This window comes from Ovis aries, chromosome 12, assembly GCF_016772045.2.
Source record: "Ovis aries strain OAR_USU_Benz2616 breed Rambouillet chromosome 12, ARS-UI_Ramb_v3.0, whole genome shotgun sequence".
Lineage (NCBI taxonomy): Eukaryota > Metazoa > Chordata > Mammalia > Artiodactyla > Bovidae > Ovis > Ovis aries.
This window is the reverse complement of record NC_056065.1, coordinates 49,989,953-50,010,881: the sequence shown is the minus strand read 5'-3', so window position 1 is coordinate 50,010,881 and position 20,929 is coordinate 49,989,953. Positions and strand designations below refer to the sequence as shown.

Here is a 20,929-nt window from a genome sequence, read left to right as displayed (position 1 = left end):
GGACTCCGTGCGCGCCCCTCCGCGCGCGCCCGCCGGCCGCGCCCCCGCCCCTCCCCGCCCCGCCCGCCGCCAAGTTTCTAGAGTTGGCTGGACCGGTGTCCCTCGGTCCGTGCGCCGCGCGCTCCCTTCCGCGTTCCGCCGTCGGCCCCACCTGCGGCCGGACTCGGCCGCTGGGGCCCCGCGCCATGGCCCGAGCGTCCGGGGCGCGGCGCTGACGGCGACCGGCGGAGCGCGCAATGCCCAGCAGGACGGGCCCCAAGATGGACGGGAGCGGCGGCCGCGTCCGCCTAAAGGCGCACTACAGCGGGTGAGCGCGAGCGCCCGACGGCGGGGCTCGGCCCGGGCGGGGGGCGTACGAGTCGAGGCGGCGCGGCCGAGTGCGGAGCCGGACGCAGGAAGCTGCCCCCGACTGCGCTGGCCGTCGGGGACTGTACTGCCTCCGCTCGGGAGGCCGAGGTTTGGGGGCAGCGGGCGGTGGCGCGGGAGGGCGGGGACCGCGAGGCCCCTCCGGGCCCAGGGGGTCCCAGGAGCTTTGGAAGCGCCAGTGCTTAGAGACTGCCCCAGGCGATGCGGGCGCATCGGCCTCAGTTGGACTTCACAGACGGGAAAGCTTGCGGGCAGGCTGGGTCAGCCTGCATCCGCCCTCCCGTCCCGACCCCGGCTCGGAGTCGCCGGCCCAGCTCCGAGCGCCGCTGCCTCTCGGGTCAGCGGGTCTCTCCCCGCCCCGACGGGGTTGTCCTGGGCTGGAACTTGCCCAGAGGGGCCCGTGGCGCGGAAGACGGGCACCTTGAGACTCTCCGCGTCCCCGGGCCCCGTGTTGACATTCTCCCTGGGAGGTTGGCCACAACCTGTAAGGAAGAAAGTTTTCGTCAAATTATGAAGACTGCTGGCAGGTTTTAAAAGCAGAGGTTTTCTAAACTTTTCTCAATTTACTCGACCAGATGTCTCAGTTTAGGACCACTTCACGTGCGGGAGAAGGGAAGGTGCGGTGAGCCGTGGGGGTCGCGCTAATAGAGGGCACCTGGAGGGCCTGGGGCCCTGCGACCGTCCGCACTCGGTGCTCTGGATTTGACCTGCCTCCCTGTGAAATGGGGCGAACCGACGTCCACAAGGGTCAGTGGCCAGACCCCTGGACCGGCCCCGGCGCTCGCTGGATTCTTGGCCGCTGGACAGCCCTGGTCCGGGTGGAGGAGGCTGCGGCCGGCAGCGCTGTGCACGCAGATACTGGAGGAGAATGAGGCTATTTAGCTGTTGCAGCTTTCTGCTCCTGTTGGTCTCCAAGAGCCCCGAAATCAGGCGGCTGCCCCCAGGGTCGCCTCTGCGGGGTTGGTGGTTGGGCTGTAGGGCCTGGGGAGCCCCAGCTGTTGACCTGGAGAGCACACCTTGTGTGGGGTGTCGGTCAGGTCGCCTGCCCTCTCTGCTGTCTGCAGCCTTGGGAGCGTGGGGGTGGAGTGGGGTGGTGGGAGGGGAGTTGGTGGCGGTGCCCTAGAGAATAAGGATTTGTGTGGGGGGAGGTGACTGGCCATCCCACCTGAAGAGGTTGAGTGGTCGTACCTTCTGGCCTGTTAAGGTAGACTGCAGACTGAAGCTGGTGAGGTTTCAGCTGGGTCCCAGCCTGGGGCCTCGGCTTGTACGAGAGGGAGGAGCAGCAGTCACACATCAGACAGTCCTCTTTCCTGTCGGGAACCGTGGGATTGAGCAACTAGTGACTGACTGTGAAAATCAGAGCCGATCCTTAGCCAGAGGAAGTCCACACCCGGAGAGGCAGAGGGCAGGTGGGAACCAGACCCCCAGCCCTCCACCCAGGGATGAGTTCCAGTCGGCACTGCGCCCAGGGAGGGGAGGGGGAGGTAGACTCGGCCAGTGTCCCAGCAGTGCTCTGGGAGTCCCTGGGAGTGCTGGCCGAGCAGCCTGTTTAGCTGCCCCTCCCCACCCCCACCCCCCCAACAAGCTTGGGCCCTGGAGAGTGCTTTGGTTACCTTGGGAAATGTGACCTGTTGAGTCCGGTTTCCTGAAGATGAAGCCACACCCTACACTCTTCCCTCTTCTTCCCCCTTCTTCCCCTTCCAATCTGTGCCCCTTCCTCTCTCCTCCCCATCCCCCTCCCTTCCTCCCCTCCCCCTCTTGGTTCCTCTTCTTTCCTCCCCACTGAGGCTCCCACCTCTTTATGCCTCCTCCCTCCTTCTGTGTCCACCCTTCTCCTTTCTGCCCCAGGCTGACTGTCCCTTCCCTGTCTGAGCTCCCCTCTCCTCTCAGTGCTTTTCCTAAAGGCTTTGCACTGTCGCCTGAGAAGGGGCCTGGGTTGGGAAAGTTAGTTCTCAGGGATGGTAGACCTGATGCAGGCTCCAGAAAGTGTCCGCCAGAATCCTCGCTCACTTATCCAAACCCCAAGGTCCAAGGGAAATTTTGTCCCTGCTCTGTGGCCCGTGGAGGGAGGTTCTATTTAAGCACCCAAGCCAGGAGCTGAGGGTCAGATACACTGGAGACACTATTGTTAAAAATAGGGGTCTTCAGGGCCCCCCCGCCCCGAAATGGCTTCTGCAATTGCCCTTTCCCATCCCCTCTCCTCCCCAGGCCCTCCAGAGGCTTGAGATTAGGGTCACCCCCTCGCCAGTGGGGCTTTTGGAGGGTGTGGTCACTGGAGTTTCAGGGGTATCCTGTGTTTTGGGGGGTTTCCAGGTGATGTGTGCTGGGTTTGGAGACCCTGCTCTGCCTGGTTTTCTGAGATCACAGAAATGACCTGGCTGGATCTTCTCTCCAGCTTGAGCCTGGTTTCCAGAACTCAAAGCCTGGGCTGCATATGAGGCCTGGGTGGCCCCGTGGGTGCTGCCCCTGCCCAGGGCTCTGTCTGAGCTGTTTGCTCAGAGAGGCTACCTGATTCCGGTTTGGGGTGATGCTCGGGGTGGTGGTCAGAGGTCTGGTCAGGGAGTGGGACGGCCTTTCCCCGCTGTGCTCAGGTTGTGCGGTGGAGGGAAGAGCTAAAGTGCTGTCACTGGGTGACGAGCTTAGAGCCCAGGGGTCCAGCCTGGTGTCGGTTGCCTCCAAACCACTGGGGAGCCATCCACCTGACCTCTAGGCCCTGAAGCGCTGGGCAGGGGGACTAGCTGCCACCTGGGGGTGGAACTGTGAGTGAGGGTCGTGGGGCAGGGATAGATAGTTTGCCACCCCGGGATAGATGGGTGGCAAACTCAGTTCCAGAGCTCCCATGGCAGGGGGACTGATGGGTATGCCGGGTGGCACAGGTACGAGGTCTGGGAGATGTGGTGGGTGTGGGAGGGCTTGGTCTCTGGGGGCCCCACTGATGAGCCGTGAGACCCCTCTATGCCTCAGTCTCCCCATTTGCCAAGATGCCACAGGTTGTGGTGAGCTTTGGGCCCTGGGGTGGGCACTGAGGGTCTGAGCAGATGGGGTAGGTTCTAACTGTGCCCCCCACCCCCTCGGGAGTGAGCCATGGGCTGGACACGAGCTGCCATGGGCACCCAGCAGATGGATCCTGGATCCTGGTGGCCCTGGGTCTGTTACCTGGTGGACCGAGATGCTCTGTCAACACGTGTTTGATGGAATTCAGAAGCCATTGGTGTTAATGCTCAGTGGACCCTGTGTTTCTCTTGTTGGGGGTGTTTCAAAACTTTTTTCAGAGGATCCCACCCTTGTGGTGTCAGATGTGGGTAAACTTCCCTCTAACTTCAGTTTATCCTGTGTGATTCCTGTTCAGAGTCTCAGCAGATGTACGTTTACTCATGTCAACACCAGCCCTGCTTTGGGTGGTAGGTGATGTGGGACAGTGCATGGAGGGGGGTTGGATACCTCTCCCTCCCTGTCCTGAGGAGTTGAGTGTTCCCTGGTGCTGACTTGCCTTACCTCTAAGGGCCATTCTCAAAGACTGACCATGAATCCCTGGGCTGTCTTCAGTCTTATATCCCAAGTGTGGATGAAAAGATAAAAGGCAGTGGCATTCTGTGCCTTGGTTTTCCCAACAAACTGGGTCTGGAATTATGTTGTGGCCCTACCAAAGGCAGTTGTCGAATGGTGCCTCCAGGGTTTCAAGAGGCTGTGGCATTGGGGTAATAAGTTAGTCCCCCTCCCCATACCTTCCACCACTTCCCACCTCTCAAAAGTCCCACACCCTGGATACCATGTGGCCCTGTTGGCACCATTGAGGTAGTGGGACGATGTAATGAGGCCTATGGGCTTGAACTGAACAGTCTGTGTCCAGCTGCGCCCACCCCTCCTGGGTGACTGCCCCTTACCCTGTCCTTCTGCCCCTCAGAGGCACGTTCAGGTGCCAGGATGGGTGTTTCTGCACCAGGGCATTCATGGTGTAATTCACATGGCCTGTGGGCAGTGGTTCTGGGGTGCGGGGGGAGCTGTCATACCCTTGGGGACAACACAGCTTCCTGTATTTGATCAACAACTTGGTTAGTTGATCATGTGACTTAAATGTGCCCCCTGGTGAGACCTGTGTGTCCTCTCTGCCCAGGGACCTCCTCATCACCAGCCTGGACTCCGCCACCACCTTCGATGAGCTCTGCGCAGAGGTGCGGGAGATGTGCCGGCTGCACCCGGGCCACCCGCTCACCCTTAAGTGGGTGGACAATGAAGGTGGGCCTGGGGGGTGTGGTGGTCGGGCAGTGGCTCTCTAAACCTGGGCGCGACCCCTTCCCTGGGGAGGTGGACAGCTCTGGGATTAAGCTGATTCAAATTAACTAGCTTCCTGTTTCTGGGGAAGAGGCTGTGGCAGGTCATGGAGGCACTAGGGGGCGGGGGTGAGGGTCCCTTGAGGGGGGTGGTTCCCCTCAAGGCCAGCTCTGGTGCTGGGTCCTGGGGAGAGGCTGCAGGAGTCCCCCCGCCCATCTTGTGTGAGTCCTGACCTTCCTGACTCCCTTCCTCATGTTCTGGATTTTTCTGGTGGGTGATTTGCTAGCTGAACTGTGGTTTCTCAGGGAAGTGGGGAGGGGAGGGTGGCCAGCGCCCTAGGGTCCACCTCTCTTTTCCTTTCCCTCCCTCCTTTCCTGTAGCCAGACACACGTCTGAGATAGTGGAGGGTTTGGAAAACAGTTCAGAAGAGCCTTCCCAGCAGCTCTCAGCCTGGACATGGGAGTGGGGGAGGGCAGGGGCAGGCAGACCTCTGGCCATTCCCCTTCCTGCTGAAGCCAGGCCACGATGTCCTGGCTCTGGCTGTCCAAGCATCTGTGCTCCTGTCCAGCCTCAGTAGACAAGGAGCCCTTCCTTCCGGTCTAGGACTGGATAGGAAGGGTGCTCATTCTCTCCCGGGCCAGGAAACCTGCCCAGCTTGGCACCCCATGTGGAGCTGTGGGTGAATTCATTGCCATTCTGGGGCTTGTTGGTTCTGACCTGGGCCTTTGGGTTGGGGGAGTGACTCACTCTGGCACTGGCCAACTCTGCCCTGAGTGGCCGGTCACCAGCAGCAACGCGCTCCCAGTTGGGCGCCCACCATCATGAACCCCCCTGCCTTGGGCCTGCAGTGGCCTCAGCTGTGTCCCTCGTCTGCCTAGGTGACCCCTGCACTGTGTCCTCCCAGATGGAGCTGGAGGAGGCCTTCCGCCTGTCCTGTCAGCACAAGGACGAAGGGCTCACCCTTCACGGTCAGTGCCAGCCGGTGGGCGCTCTCTGGGTGGGGGTGGGCACTTGGGTGCTTTGTTAGACCAGAAGCCACACAGGTCATGGTTTAAGATATTAGGATGCAAAGGATTTAAGAATGTGGAATAGGAAGCAATTTGGTTTCATTTTTTGCTCTTAGCTCTTATTATCCCGGATAAAAACCGCTCTTACTTGTCAGAAGTCAGTGAGGTGTCCTCTCACTGGCCACGGAAGCCTAGGTTCTGGTGGTCGGCCCTCATTGCCCGTCCATGTGCAGGGTTTCCAAGGTTTTGCCTTAATAATCATCTGGCAAGAGCAGGCCATGGGGATCGTGGGCAGTCAAACTCAGCGCAGGGCTCCTTGCGAAGCCACGGTGGTCACTGACCTTCACTCTTTCTCTGGCTCTCTCTGCATGCAGTTTTCCCCAGCATCCCCAAGGAGCCAGGCATGCCCTGTCCTGGAGAAGACAGTGAGTACCGTCCTCCTGCGACGCATGTCCTGGTTGTGGGTTGACGTGTCTGTTATGCCAGGGAGGGGAGGATGGGAGCCGGGTGCCCTGGGGCTTAGTGCTCCTCGTGAAGTGTGTGAGGGCAGAGTGGGCAGCTGGTGTGGCCTCACAAGGGGTTCTTACTGGTGCCCCTGCCCTTGGCTGAGTATGATCAGGCACCAGTGCCACCACTGGACAGGGCGTCGGCTTGGCCAGCGGTGCCATGAGGAGACATCCCGGAAACACCCTGACCTCCCCAGGCAGGCAGGACCCTGGCTGGGACGGCTGGATGTGGCTCCTGTGTGTCTGTCCTGACTCATACTGGCCCCATTCTCCTTTGTGGAGGGTCTGTGGGTTGAAGGTGAGGTCCCAGGGGCAGTGGGTCAGAGAAAAGCTTCTGACCACACCCCAGAGGCCCCTGACCCTGGGCAGTTTGGTCCACCTTGTCCTTCAGGGCAGCCTCTACTGACTGGAGCACAGAGAAGCTTACAGGACTGTGCTTGGCCCCTGGCATGGGGCTGAGGGCATGCCGTGGTGATGGGGGACTTAGCTCAGCCCCTTTCCGGCAGGGGTCCTGGGTGGGCTCTGGGTGCAGCAGTGCCACATGGGTGGGAGCAGATTCCAGCAGAGGCTGGGCTGAGTTTGTGTGCACCACCCCCTCCAGAGATGTTCAGTAGGCCCTTGTGTGTGTGACTCCTGGATTTAGGGGAGAAATCAGGGCTGAAGAGAGGTTTGCGGGTTGTTGAGACTGAGGGTTGGAGTGGCCAGTGAGCAGGGCTTGCCCATGGTCCCACGAGGAGAACAGGGGACCCTGAAGGAGCACCAGCAAGGCTGGGAAACATCTCAATTGTGGAATCCTGGCAGGAGGGGAGCAGGCAGCCTGAAGAGGTTGGAGCAGCCCAGGGGCTAGCAGGAGGTGCTGCCCCAGTGGTGGTCATGGGGGTAGGCGTGAGGGGCAGTTTTGAGGGGGCAGTGTGAGGAGCCCCAGGAGGTCCTAGCTGGTGTCAGACTATGGTAAATAAAGCTAGAGGCGGCAGGGGAAGGGGGCCTAGAGATTCTGAGGCCTGGGAGTCGCCCAGAGAAGTGGGGGTGGGGGGTAGTAGCCAGTCCTGCAGGTGAGACTTTCCAGCCAGAGTGGGAGGGGCTGATGGGAGGCACCTGTGCGCATGTGCAGTTTTGCTGTGAGTATATTTGAACCTGCAAGGATGTCGTCAAAGCAGGACCTTGGTGGGTGGGGTGGGTAGTCAGAGGAGCCTTTTGGTGGGGGCCTCAGAGATGGGTATGTTGCACAGGAGCTTCGAGGTCCTCATCCCCATGTGGCTGCCCCCACCTGACCTCCTGCCCGGGTGCCCACGTCCTCCTGGAAGGGGCAGCATCACACTTGGTAGAGCTCACCTGTGTTTTCAGACACACAGAAAGGTAAAATTAGAGAGATGCTCCTGTTGGAGACAAGGTCCCTTCCACTGTGCTCTGTGGGCAACTCTCAGCCACAGTGACAGGCTGGCTCACTGTCTGCCCAGAGTCATCTCCAGCAGCCAGAGCTGGCCCAGGGCACAAGGGACGCCCAGCACCTCTGCGTCTCAGCATCCCCAAGGCAGGAGCCAGCTGTTGGCTTAGCCCAGGGCCCTGGCTATGCTGCCTGAGGGCTCAAGTCTGCCCTTTCTGTCTCCACTTTGGTGCCCTCCTGGCTTGATCCTCATGTGGATGCTGCCCCATCCGGGGTCTCACATAGGGGATGGCAGTAGGGGCTGCACTCAAGCACCCCAGTGACCTCCTGGTGTCATGGGGTCTCCACTGGAGGTTGACACGGGATAACGTGTGGGCAGGGCCGTGTGCCTGTGTGGGAATTCGGGGAATGTGGTGCCGTCTGTGCTCGCCAGCAGGTCCTTGAGATGCTCACCTGGGGCGGCTCCAAGGCTCCAGGCCCCTCGGTGGTGTTGGAACATTCCAGCAGTGCTGTGGGGGGTGGGGTGGGGGTTGGGCAGAGAGGAAAGTGGACAGAAAGTGAGAGTTGGCATCTCCTCTGAGTTCTGCTCGTCCGGCTCCATTGTGACGCTGCACTTGGGCAGTCAGGATGGCCCACACTGTTCCTTTGGGCAGTCAGGACAACTCTCAGTGGTCCCACCACGGCCCAGCTACGGTTGTGATTCTAGCACCTGTATCTCTGTTCACTGCCAAGGCCGTGGTCAGTGAGAAGGGATCGGTGGCAGCCATGATCCAGGTCAGGACCCCATGTGGAGGGCTGACGGTGTGACAAGCCGCCTGGAGAAGGACATGCTGCAGATGCAGGGGCACCTGGGTGCATCTGGCCGGAAGGGCCGTGTCACACCTGCCAAGCCTGTGTTCCTGGCAGCAAAGCCCCTTTTGTGCAAGTCCACAGCCTGAATTTAATCGGTCCTCTTGGGTTTTTGAAAAGTTGTATAAAGCCACACCTAACATAAAACTTACTATTTTAACCACTTGGAACAAATTCGGTGGCATTTAGTAAGTCCATCACCTCTGCCTGCTTCTGAAACATATTTGGGAAGAAAAACCTGAGCCCACGAGCAGTTGTGGCTCCTCCATGCAGCCCCTGATGGCCGGCAGACTGTGCCATCTCTACGGAGTCACCCTGTGTAGACATTGCCTGGAACGGAACGTACAATATGTGGTCTTTTGTGATGGCTTCTTTCACTTAGCGTGATATTTCTGAAGTTCATCCATGTTGTAACATGTATCAGAACTTCATTCCTTTTTTTTCCTCCAATTTTTATTACCATGGTGAAGTACACGTAAATTCAGTATCTTAACTATTTTTAACTATACAGTTTGTTGATGTTAACTAAATTCACATTGTTGTGCAACCATCCCCACCATCATCTCCAGAACTTTCTCATCTTCCCAAACCGAAGCTCAGTCCCCATGAAACACTCACTCCCCACCCCGCCCCCAGCCCCTGGCCCCCACCCTCCCACTATCTGTTTCTATGATTTTGACTCCAGGGACCTCCTAGAAGTGGGATCACACAGGATTTTTTCTTTTGTGTCTGGTTTGTTTCATTCAGCATCATGTCCTCAGGGTTTATTTGTGCTAGAGCAGGTGTTAGATTCTCCTCACTTTTTAATGCTGAGACATATTCTGTTGTATGGACAGACTGCAGTCTGTTTATCTGTCATCCGATCATGGACACCTGGGTTACTTCGTGTTTTAGCTACTCTGAATAATGCTGCTGTGAACACAGGTGTGCAAATATCTCCTTGAGACTCTGCTCTCAGTTCTTTTGGGTATATATTCGCAAATGGAATTCCTAAGTTAGAGGATGAAATGGTTGGATGGCACCACTGACTCAGTGGACATGAGTTGGCACAAACTCCGGGAGATGGTGAAGGACAGGGAAGCCTGGTGTGCTCTACTCCACGGGGTTGCAAAGAGTCGGACATGACTTAGCGACTGAACAACAGCAATGCTGATTCTGTTTTTAATTTTTTGAGCAGCTGCTGTGCTGTTGTCTACGGTGGCAGCACCGTCTCCCATCCCACCAGTAGTGTGCACAGTGGCTCTCCTTGCCCCCTGTTTTCACCAGTGCTCATCTCCTGTTTCTGACACTTGTCTCTCTGGGCTGTGCGGGATCTTCGTTGCTGCCCTTGAGACCTTCCTTGTGCAACATGGGATCTCTTGTTCTAGTTGGGGTGTGCAAACCCTTTGCTGCGGCATGTGGGGTCCAGTTCCCTGACGGGAGATGGAATCTGGGCCTCCCGCATTGGGATCGTGAAGTCTTAGCCACTGGACCACCAGCATAGTTCCCCCCCAGTGCTGCTTGTTTTCTGTTTTGTTGATGGTACCCTTCCTGATGGATGTTAGGTGGTGTCTCATTGTGGTTTTGATTTTTGTTTCCCTGATGGTCAGTGATATTCAGCATCTTTTTAGTTCTTGTTGGCCATTTCTTTGGAGAAATCTCTACTCAAGTTTTTCGCCCGCTTTGAACTGGGTTGTTTTGTTGTTGAGTTTTAGAAGTTCTATACCTACTCAGCATATCAGATACACAATTTGCAAGTGTTTTCTCATATTCTGAGATTTTTTTCCCTACTTCATTAGTGGTGACAAAATTATAAAATTTTCATGAACTCCAATTTGTTTTTTCTTTTGTTCCATGTTTTGTTGTTGTTGTTCAGTCAGTAAGTTGTGTTGGATTCTTTGCAACCCCATGGACTGAGGCACACTAGGCTTCCCTGTCCTTCACTATCTCCCGGAGTTTGCTCAAACTCATGTCCCTTGAATCTGTGATGCTATCCAACCATCTCATTCTCTTTCGCCCCCCTTCTCCTCCAGCCCTCAATCTTTCCCAGGATCAGGGTCTTTTCTAATGAGTCAGTTCTTTGCGTCAGATGGCCAAAGTATTGGAGCTTTAGCTTCAGGCTTTCCAATGAACATTTAGTATTAATCTCCTTGAGTTTTGACTGATTTGATCTCCTTGCTGTCCAAGGGACTCTCAAGAGTCTTCTCCAACACCACAGTTTAAAAATATCAATTCTTTGGTGCTCAGCCTTCTTTATGGTCCAGCTCTTACATCTGTGCATGACTACTGGAAAACCAGAGCTTTGACTATATGGACCTTGGTCAGTAAAGAGATGTCTCTGTTTTTTAATATGCTGTCTAGGTTTCTCACAGCTTTCCTTCCGAGAAATCGTTGCCAAATCCCGTGGGGAGGCTTTGGTCCTTTGTTTTCTTCCTAGGGTCTTTGGTGCATTTTGAGTTGACTTCTGCACATGATATTAGATAAAGCTCTGGGTTTGTTCTGTTACATGTGTACGTCCAGTTCTCCCAGCACCGTTTGTTGAAAAGACTGTCCTTTCCCCATTGAATGGTCCTGGCACCCTTGCTGGAAATCATTTGACCAAACTTGTGAGGGTTTATGTCTGGGCTTTCTGTTCTGGCCCATTGGTCCATATGTCTTGTCTGTATGCAGCACCACAGTAGCTTTGCAGTAATATTTGAAACCAGAGAATGTGCGTCTTCCAGCTTTGTTCTTTTTCAAGATTGTTTTGGCTATTCTGGATCCCTTGTGATACCATATGAACTTTAGGATGTTTTCTGCAAAAAAAAAAATTGAGATTTTGGTAGGGAGTACACTGACTCTTTAGATTACTGTGAGTAGTATTGGGACTTCCTTGATGGCTCAGACTGTAACGAGTCCACCTGCAATGCAGGAGACCCTGGTTTGATCTCTGAGTGGGGAAGATCCTCTGGAGGAGGAAATGGCAACCCACTCCAGTATTTTTGCCTAGAGAATCCCATGGACAAAGGAGCCTGGCAGGTTATAGTCCATGAGGTCACAAAGAGTTGGACATGACTGAATGACTAACACTGTATTGATGTCTCAACAATATTAAATCTTCTGGTCCATAGACATGAGATCTCTTTCTGCTTATTTATTTCATTTAATTTTTTCAGCACTGTCTTATAGTTTTCAGTGTACAAGTCTATCACCTCCTTGTTAGATAATATTGTTAAGTATTTTATTCTTTCTTAAAAATAATTTTATTTTTGGCTGTGCTGGGTCTTCATTGGTGCATGGGCTTTTCTCTAGTTGTGACAAGCTGTTAAGCTGTTTTGGTGAATTTGTTTATTCTAACATTGTTTGGAATTTCAGGGTTTTCTGTATTATATATGAAGAGAGATAATTTTACTTTTCAGCTGATAATGCCTCTTTTTCTTGCCTAATTGCTCTGTTAGAACCTCTAGTACTTTGTTGAATAGAAATGGTGATACTGGGCATCCCTGTCTTGTACTTGGAGGAAAAGCTTTCAGCCTTTCTCCATTGAGTGTGGTGTTTCCTATGGGTTTTTTACGTATAGTTTTTCTTGTGTAGAGGAGGTTTCTTCCTGTGGTATAAGAAGTGTTTATGGTCCTCCTCCCTGGTTTATGGCAGGGAGCTCCTGAAACCCTTGGAATCTCCTGAGTGATAGGTGTGTCTTGTCATTCATTAGCAGTTGATTCTGGGTAGGGCCTCAGATGGGGCTGGTCCCTGGAAACACCCAGAGATTAGAGGGTTGGAACCTGACCTCCAGGGAGAGGCAGGGGGCAGGTGGCCAGTGATTTAATCTATCGTGCCTCTGTGATGAAGCCTCCATAAAACTCCAAAAGGATGGGCTCTCCAGTTGGTGAACACATGGAGATTTGCGGGGAGTGACTCCTGGAGAGCCTCACACCTCCTTGGTGTATCTTGCTTCTGCCTATTCCTGAATTAATCTGAGTTCTGTGCTCTGCTCTAGCAAATTAATCTAACTGAGGAGGGGGTTGAGAGCCTGTAGCCTGTGGGTCAAACCTAGACAGCATATTAAAAAGCAGAGATGTTGCTTTGCTGACAAAGGTTCATCTCATCAAAGGTATGGTTTTTCCAGTTGTCATGTATGTATGTGAGAGTTAGACCATAAAGAAAGCTGAGCACCGAAGAATTGATGCTTGTCAACTGTAGTGAAGACTCTTGAGAGGCCCTTGGACTGCAAAGAGATCGAACCAGTCAATCCTAAAGGAAATAAGTCCTGAGTATTCATTGGAAGGACCGATGCTGAAGCTCCAATACTTTGGCCACCTGATGCGCTTTGGCCACCTGATGCGAAGAACTGACTCATTGGAAAAGACCCCGATGCTGGGAAAGATTGAAGGCAGGAGGAGAAGGGGACGACAGAGGATGAGATGGTTGAATGGCATCACCAACTCGATGGACTTGAGTTTGAGCAAGCTCTGGGAGTTGGTGATGGACAGGGAAACCTGGCGTGCTGCACTCCATGGGGTCACAAAGAGTTGGACACAACTGAGTGACTGAATTGAACTGATCCTTTGGGTCAGAAGCCCAGGCATCAGCCTGGACTGGCGGTTGGTGTCTGTAGTTGGGTTGGAGGGCAGTCTTGTAGAACTGAACCCTTAATGTATGGGGTCTGCCACTGCCTGCAGGTAGATGGTGTCAGAATTGGTAGGATGAGAAAAAACCAGATCAGGTACCCGCTGTTCCTAGTTTGTTGAATATTGTTATCATGAAAGGATTTTCAGCTTTGTCATGTGTCTTTTCTGCATCAATCGAAATGATCATTTTTTTCCCTTTGTTCTGTTAATGTGGTTTGCTGCATTGATGGTTCATCTTTTTATTCCAGGAATAAACCTGACTTGGTCATGGTGTATAGTTCTTTTACTATGCTGCTGGATTTGGTTTGCTAGTATTTTGTTGAGGATTTTTCATAAGGCATGTTGGTCCTTTGTCTTCTTTTTCTTGTAGTGTCTTTGTCTGACTCTAGCATTAGGGTAAATCTACCTTCTGGAATAAGTTAGGAAGTGTTCCTTCCTCTTAAGTTTTTTGGAAAAGGAAGATTGGTGTTAGCTCTTCTTTAAATATTTGGTAGAATTCACCAGCGTAGCTCTCAGGTCCAGGAGTGTTCTTTGTCAGGAGATTTTTTTTTTTTTTTAATTACTGATTCACCTTACTAGTTATTTGTTCTTGTTCAGTTGCTCAGTTGTGTCCAGCTCTTTGCAACCCCATGGACTGCAGCACACCAGGCTTCCTTCTCCTTCAGTCTCCTGGAATTTGCTCAAACTCCTCCTGTCCATTGAGTCAATGATGGCATCCAACCATCTCATCCTCTGTCACCCCCTTCTCTTCCTACCCTCAATCTTTCTCAGCATCAGGGCCTTTTCCAATGAGTCGGCCCGGCAACTAACCTAACTGGTTACAGGTCTGTTCAGATGGTCTGTTTCTTAGTGATTTAATCTTGGTAGGTTCTATGTTTCTAGGAAACACAGAATTTGTGCATTTTGTCCCAGTTATCCAGTTTGTTGGTATACAGTTGTTTACAGTGCTCCCTTACAATCCTTTTTATTTCTGTGAGATCAGGAGTAATGTTCCCACTTTCATTTCTGATCTTGGTAATTTGAGCCATTCTTTTTTCTGGGGCATCATTGGTTAAGCCTGCACTTCCACTGCGTGGGCTTCCCAGGTGGCTCAGAGGTTAAAGCATCTGCCTGCAATGTGGGAGGCCTGGGTTCGATCCCTGGGTCAGGAAGACCCCTGGAGAAGGAAATGGCAACCCACTCCAGTATTCTTGCCTGGAGAATCTCATGGATGGAGGAGCCTGGTGGACTACAGTCCACGACTTCACTTTCACTTTTTTTTCCATCTAGCTGAAAGGTGATCAGTTTTGTTGATCTTTTCAACAAAAATGGTTTAACTGATTTTCCTTTGTTTTTCTGTTCTCTTTTGTTTGTCTCTGCTCTGATCTTTATTATCGTTCTGCTAACTGGGAAATGGTGAAGGACAGGGAAGCCTGGCGAGATGCAGTCTATGGGGTTGCAGAGAGTCAGACACAACTTAGCCACTGAACAACAACAAAGTTTCAGATCTTAAGATGTATAGTTAGACTGTTGATTTAAGATCTTTCTTGCTTTTAAAAGAAAGGGTTTATAGCTGTCAATTTCCCACTTTGCTTTCTCTGTATCCTTTGGGTTTTGGTATGCTGTGTTTTTGTTCCTCTCTGAGTGTTTTTTTATTTCTCTTGTAATTTCTTTTTTGATCCATTGGTGGTTTGAACGTGTTGCTTAATTTCCACACATTTGTGATTTTTCCAGGTTTCTTTCCTGTTGTTAATTTCTAACTTGATTCTGCTGTGGTCAGAGAAGATAGTTTGATATCTGTTCTTTAAAACTTGATTGAGACTTACTCTGTGGCCTGACATGGCCTGTTCTGGAGAATGTCCCTGTGTACCCGAGGACACGTGTGCTGCTGTTGGGGGTGGTTCTGTGTGTGTGTCCACCACGTCTCCTTGGCTTGTTGTGTTGTTCAAGCCCTTGGTCTCATCATTTGTTTCCTGTCTGACTGCACCGTCATTGCTGCTTATGTCTGAGTAGTATTCCGCTGGGTGTTTTGTTATATCTTACGTATCCATTCACTCATTGATGGACATTTGGGTTGTTTCTGCATCTCGGGTATTGTGGACATTCATGCAGAGATTATAGGTTTTTGAAGCACTGAATTGGTAATTTTGTTCTGGCCACAACACAAAGAATTTTTCGAGTCTGTGTGTGTAGAAGCATCATAAGAATAAACTGTCAGCAGAGCCCATGAGGTGCCCACTTTAAAGGGGTCTGGCTCCCATCCAGTTCCTGGGTGAATAGAGCCCCGTGTTGCCTGGGGGCTACAGGCAATGGAGGTGAACAGGCCAGTGGCTCAGCCAGAGAGCCGTGCTCCCTGGTGTGGCAGCTGGGGTCTTGGCGGCTCCCTGCTACCAACTGGAAGCACGTTTCTAGGGCTTTTGGGGTTGGGCGCCTGGCAGGATAAGGGGGTCTTGGTGGTTGGTGGGCTGGGTCTTTGTGGGGAGAGGTGAGCTGGCCGGTGACGTCCCTGGGCCAGGCAGAACCCCTGGCCAATGGTAGCTCTGGGTGGCTTGTTGGAGCCCAGGAATGATGTGGCAGTGCAGGGGCCTGGGGGGGGGGGGCACCTGCTGGCTCTGGGCAGGGGTGGCTGCAGTACAGAGGGGCTTTGTGACCTCATGGTCCCCAACAGGCTTATGTCAGCCCCTCTGTCCATTGTCTGTCCTGTGCTGGTGGGTGGGGGGGCCCCTCTGTTGTGTGTGTCATCCTGCCTCTGTTCACATGGAGACGTTCATGTTTGATTTTTGTGTTAAATACAGTCAGATCTGTTTAACATTTTCCCATTGCCTGTGCTGGTCATTTGTGCACAGACTGTGGGTCCTCCAGCAGGGAGCAGGCCCAGCAGGGGATAAGCATGGCCGAGGCCTTCAGCCCTGCTTCCAAGGACACTGGGGTCTTGCTGCCCACCTCCCTCTTGGCCCCTGTGATGGCTGTTGTCCTTAACATCTGGCCACACTCCCCACAATGTGACTGGACCCCCATCGGCCACTCCTGCCAGCCCTGGGGCCTCTTTCTAGAGACCTGACTCCAGCCTGGGGGTGGGGTGGAGTGGCCTTCCTTGGTAGGTATGAGCTGCATGTGTGTGGCTGGGAATCAGGCAAGTGTCCAGGTGGCGGCCAGGGCTCCATCAGTGAGCAGATGATGGACCCACTGTTATCCATAAAACAGGGTCATGGGGCTGTGAATCAGATGTGGTTCTAGGGAATACTAACACCTCTGTGGAGTGAGCAGTCATTCAGTGTGTCTTGAAGGACAGCTGGGGGCACTTACAAAGCAGAATAGATGTAGTAAAGAAGCCCTTTCTGTCAACTTGAGGATTTCCCTGTGGGTGGTGAGCATTGGCCTGGAGGAAGAGTCGTTGCCAGAGGCCCTGTCACATGGAGCTGGCCGTGGACACTGCTAGCGCTCAGGTGACCCCCTGGGAAGGGGTACAGAAAGGAGGGCTTCTCAGTCCTTAATGGTCTCAGAGAAAAGCTGAACCTGGGGGTGTGGTCCTGCAGCCCATCTTAAAGCTGGGGGTGTCCCTCGAGGCCATAGGAGCCAGGCACTGGCAGCCTGAGTTCTTCTTGTCCTTGGCCCCGCCCTGTCCACACACTCAAGTGAGGAGGTGTCCCTGGATGGCGGGTGGACTGGCTGGTGTAGGACGGCCCCTCTCCAGCCTGCTCCCTGGAGGCAGGCAGCCCTGCAGAGGACCCTGCTTGTCACCCAGGTGGCTGGCCTGTGGGACTGGTGCCCAGGGCAAGGAGACTGTACCTGGTCAGACCCTGAGGAGCCAGGACCCTGTCCAGCCCTACCCCTCTGGTCCGGAGGTGCAGTCTGAGGGGGTCAGGGGCTGTTTGGCCCCTGGCTTTACCCGCAGCTATGCCCCTGCCAGGCCCCGTGGCCCAGGACTGAGCTGGGCTTTCTGGCCTGTCAGGAGCCCTGGGCTTTGGGGCTTTCGAAGCCCTCTAGCCCCTCATCAGTGAGGTTGGGGAGGTGACAGGCTTGCCCCTGCTATCCCTGCATCTGGGCCCCAAGCCATTCCCTTTTCTACTCCAGCCACAAGGAAGCTTTCACCGCCCAAGGTGTTAAAGAAGGTACATGCCAGTCAGCCTCTGGAGGGGGAGCTGAAGGGACATTCACTTCAGCTCACCTGGACAGCTCCCTCCAGAAGCCCAGAGGAGTGGTGACTGTGGAGTGGGGCCAGTGGGGTCAGCCAGGGCCAGTGCGGTCAGCTGCGGGCTGCAGGAGCCATAGTGGGGTGCAGAGGAAGGGGTGGCCTTGCCAGGGGCTGTGGGGGAGGATGGAGCTTGTGCTGGGGCCCACCCCTCTCCCTCACATCCCTGCCCGGTGCTCCCAGAACTGCTGTCTGTCTCTTTTCTGGCTCTGAAGCTTCGTGTGCTTTCCAGTCATGCTGGATACCCACCCAGGAGCAGAGCTGTGCAGGAGAGGCTGTGCTGAGGCGCATCTCCCATGGTCACAGCCCACCCAGGCAAGCAGGGGTCAGTTCTGTGGACTCAGGCAAGTTTGTGAGACCACAAAAGGGGGTGCTTCTGTGCTGCTGGGGCCAGACCCCGGCTCTAGGCAGGCGGGGGCAGCTTTCTGTGCCTCACCTCCCCCTGCTGTGGAAAGGGTCTGGAGTGACCACCTCCTCGGACGCCGTGTGAGCAATAGAGAGCTAGAAGGGCTCCAAGAACGGGCTGGGCCTGGTGAGGTCAGCTCTCTGCCTCCCCTGCCCCCGCTGGTGGGTCAGGGGGAGCAAGTTGCCCTGACGTTGTGTGCTCAAGGCCACCCAGCATCCTCAGATGAGAGGACAAGAGCCAGACCCAGCCTGAGTGGGGGGCTCAGGGGGCACTCAGAGTGGGGGTCAAGCTGGCAGGGCTGGACTGGTTACCACTGAGTCCTTCCAAGGTAACGGATGCCAGTTATTCTCTGGTATTTATATGTGTGTGTATTGCTTTATTAAAAGTCCAGTTTTATTCAGCTTTGTCTCGAGTTATCTGTAACCTAGAAAAGCTACTTTTCCATTTAAAATAGCCTGCCATTAAAATGAACAGTCCCCAGTTCAGCCTAGGTTTTCTAGAGCTCTGCAAAGCCGCATGTTTGGAATGACTGGAGGAGAGTGGGCTGAAAGGTGGTGGCTGTGATGTCCATCTCACCTTACTTGGATTTGCCTGTTGGACTCAGGGTAGATGCGTTTCCCACTGAAGCCCCCAGTAGAGGCGGTGGGTCTGTGATTTTGTGGTTTGATAGCCTGAGGGTGATGCAGACATTTCCAGTAAAGGTCCAGTAATGAATATGTTGGTCTGTGTCTTGGGCTCTCATGTGCCATGTCGTGTGAAATTGGCCCACATGCAGAAACGGGGGGTTAATGGGGAACAGGGCTGTGCCCCCACGAGGTGTCATCAGTGGACAGTTTCCTGTGTCTTCTGGGGGCCTTCTGTTCCACTGGTGCTTCCGAAGCCACGTGAGTTTCAGACGCCATCACCTGACAACTCAACTCTCCCAGGTGACTTCAGGCCAGAGTGAGGGAAGGAGCTGGGTTTCGAACCCAGAGCTTTGGCCTGATTCTGTGCTGGGAGCACAGGTAAGTGTAGACTCCTGAGCTGGCCACCTGCCTAGAACCCATTGCAGAAGAGCCGCTCCCCTTCCCAGCCCTGGTGTCGCCTGGAGGTTGGGGGGAGAAGCTTCCCAGACCTCTTGGGCCCCCAGCGTGGAGCCTGGCTGCACAGGTCAGCGCAGGCAGTTGGGGGTCTAGGCAGGGTCAACATAGGCTTCTAGGGGTCCAGGGAGGTCGGCTGAGTCCCCTCATGATTTTGGAATTGGAAAGAGAAGCTGGCAAGGACCAGATGTCACATGGGGCAGCCCAGAGTGACTGTCGGGCTGGAGGTCTGCTCTGGCCGTAGCCAGCACAACAAAGGCCACCTGCTGGGGGCCCACCTCTTGCCTCAAGCTGGAGTGGGTGTGATTCCAGGCTGGTCACTCCGATACTCCTCTCTCTGGGACCTTGGTTCCCTCATCTCCGCCCTTCCTGCCCCCCCACCCCCACCCCTCAGAGCAGCAGCAGTACCCAGACACCTCCCAACCCTGGTCCCGTTCACCTCACTGACCAGAACCAGGCCTTCCCTCTTCCCCTCCTCCCAGCCATGGCACCCGGGAGCTCGGGACCTGTGAGCATTTGTGTTGGACCCGTTCTTGGCCTCTGCAGATGCAGGTCAGAGGTCACCCACAATCCGGGGGCCACTGTCACTCAGCCAGCGAGCCTGGTGTGCGACAGGCTGGGGCCCCATTGGGTCTGTTGTCCACCGATGCCGTGTCTGGGAGGCTCAGAAGTCGAGCTGCTGCCCCGGCTCCTGAGGTCCGTCTCCACGCAGAGACGCTAAGCTCCCGTGACGTCAGCTCCTCGGCATCCAGGCCATGTTTTAGTCGGTGCCTCAGCTGCCGGCTCCAGCTTCCCCGGGGAGCCGGGTACCACCCGGGCCTGGAGACATGAGGAGGCAGGGATGTGAGAGGCGGGGGTCGGGCCGGCCAGCCTTCCTTTAAATATCCATCTGCCCTGGTGTGTGAACCCCCCCCCCCCCGCGCCTATTGTCAGGGCCCACGGGGAGCAGAGGGCAGCGTCCGCGCGTTCGCGGAAGGAGGATGCCTTCTTTCACGCCCACCGCTCCGTAGAGCATAAAGAATCTGCCGAGGAGGCAGGAGAAGAAAGCCCGGTGAGTAACGCGCATCGCCCAGCGGCGTGCAGGCAGCAGTTGTGTCCGGACGCAGCCTCCCCGCTGCACGGATGCTCCAGACATGGGCGCGCTGGTGCCGCTGGCCCGGGCAGGGATGTGGCCGCTGCAGCTCCGAGCTGAGCCGCGGGGGGGGGGCAGCACTGAGGGGTGACAGGTTTTAGAAAAACAAGCCCCAGGAGAGCCTGCCCAGCGAGGGATGCGGCTGATGCGGGGGTGGGGGAGGAAAGGTGCCCCCTGAGATGGACGGTGTGTGCCCGAGGCCTGGCGGCTGGTTGGCTCCGGAGCAGCCTCGTTTTCATCTGACACCCTGGCCCGGGGGCCCTGCTCGCTCGCTCCTGAGAGTCCTGCTGCTGGGCTCCTCCGTGGAGGGCCTGGGCGCAAGTGTGCATGTGGTTGCCTGCTCTGCGCTCCGTGTCGCTGCCGCCCGAGTGTGGGCAGCTACCGAGATGGGGCCGCCCAGGCTGGCCGTGGCCGGCACCTGTTTCCCCGCCCTGAGCCCTGTCCACAGAGCGTCTGCGCTCCCGCCGCCCCAGCAGTCCCGTGGACAGCGGGTCGTGTCAGTGTGGCTCTTCCACCCGGCCCTGGGCTGTTGGCAGCGAGTGCGGCTGGGTCTCTGCTTCTTCGTCCTGACATGGTGGGAGGTACAAGCGGATCCTGGGGCTGCGAGTCGCTGGTGGGGACAGGGGGATGTGGGTGCTCTTCTGACGTCCATTTTGCAAGATGTTTTTGTAAAAAACAAAAGCAGCAGGAGGCAGCCCCCCACCAGGCTGGCGGGGAGCAGGTCCCCCCATGTGGACAGTGCTGGGGTGATGGGAGGCTGTTCAGGCAGGGCTGCCCTTCCCCCAGAAGCAGGACCCTTGAAATACTGGCCACTCTGCAGCCAGTCCGGGGTGTGGGGGTGACTCGTTTGTTTTGGATAAATCATAGAATTTGGGGTGCATGGCAAGGGAGATGGAGCGGGGGTTGCTCGCATGTGTGTGGCCACGGAGCAGAAATTAGCTGTGTCATAGTTTCTCCGGGCCGTCTCGGCCTGTTCCCATTCATGTGATCATGCGCTGCCCGTGCAGGGCTGGTGGGACCCTTGGTGCAGGCCGGCTGCCCGGGGGCCCAGGACGTGGCCTTGGGGCCCAGCGCCTCGGCTGGGTTTAGTCAAAGCCTTGAATGGGGAACAGGTTGGAGGAGTAAGCCCCCCAGAACCGCAGCCATCCTGTCTGCGTTGGCACTGCCAGGT

General features: G+C 55.2%; 1 protein-coding gene across 2 annotated transcripts in view; it reads left to right on the top strand.

Annotated features, from left to right (window-relative positions):
* The first annotated feature begins 71 nt into the window (after positions 1-71).
* The window catches only part of PRKCZ (protein kinase C zeta), a 100,338-nt gene continuing 79,480 nt past the window's right edge, over positions 72-20,929 (top strand). Inside the window, exons 1-4 of one of the 2 annotated variants that reach the window (XM_015099272.3) lie at positions 72-307; positions 4,481-4,602; positions 5,517-5,606; positions 6,020-6,070. In XM_015099272.3, coding sequence (XP_014954758.2) covers positions 237-307; positions 4,481-4,602; positions 5,517-5,606; positions 6,020-6,070 — 334 coding nt within the window. In that variant the 5' untranslated portion in view covers positions 72-236. Of the gene's footprint in view, positions 308-4,480; positions 4,603-5,516; positions 5,607-6,019; positions 6,071-20,229; positions 20,340-20,929 lie in introns of those variants that run through there. The other variant, XM_027975749.2, reaches the window with a different exon arrangement.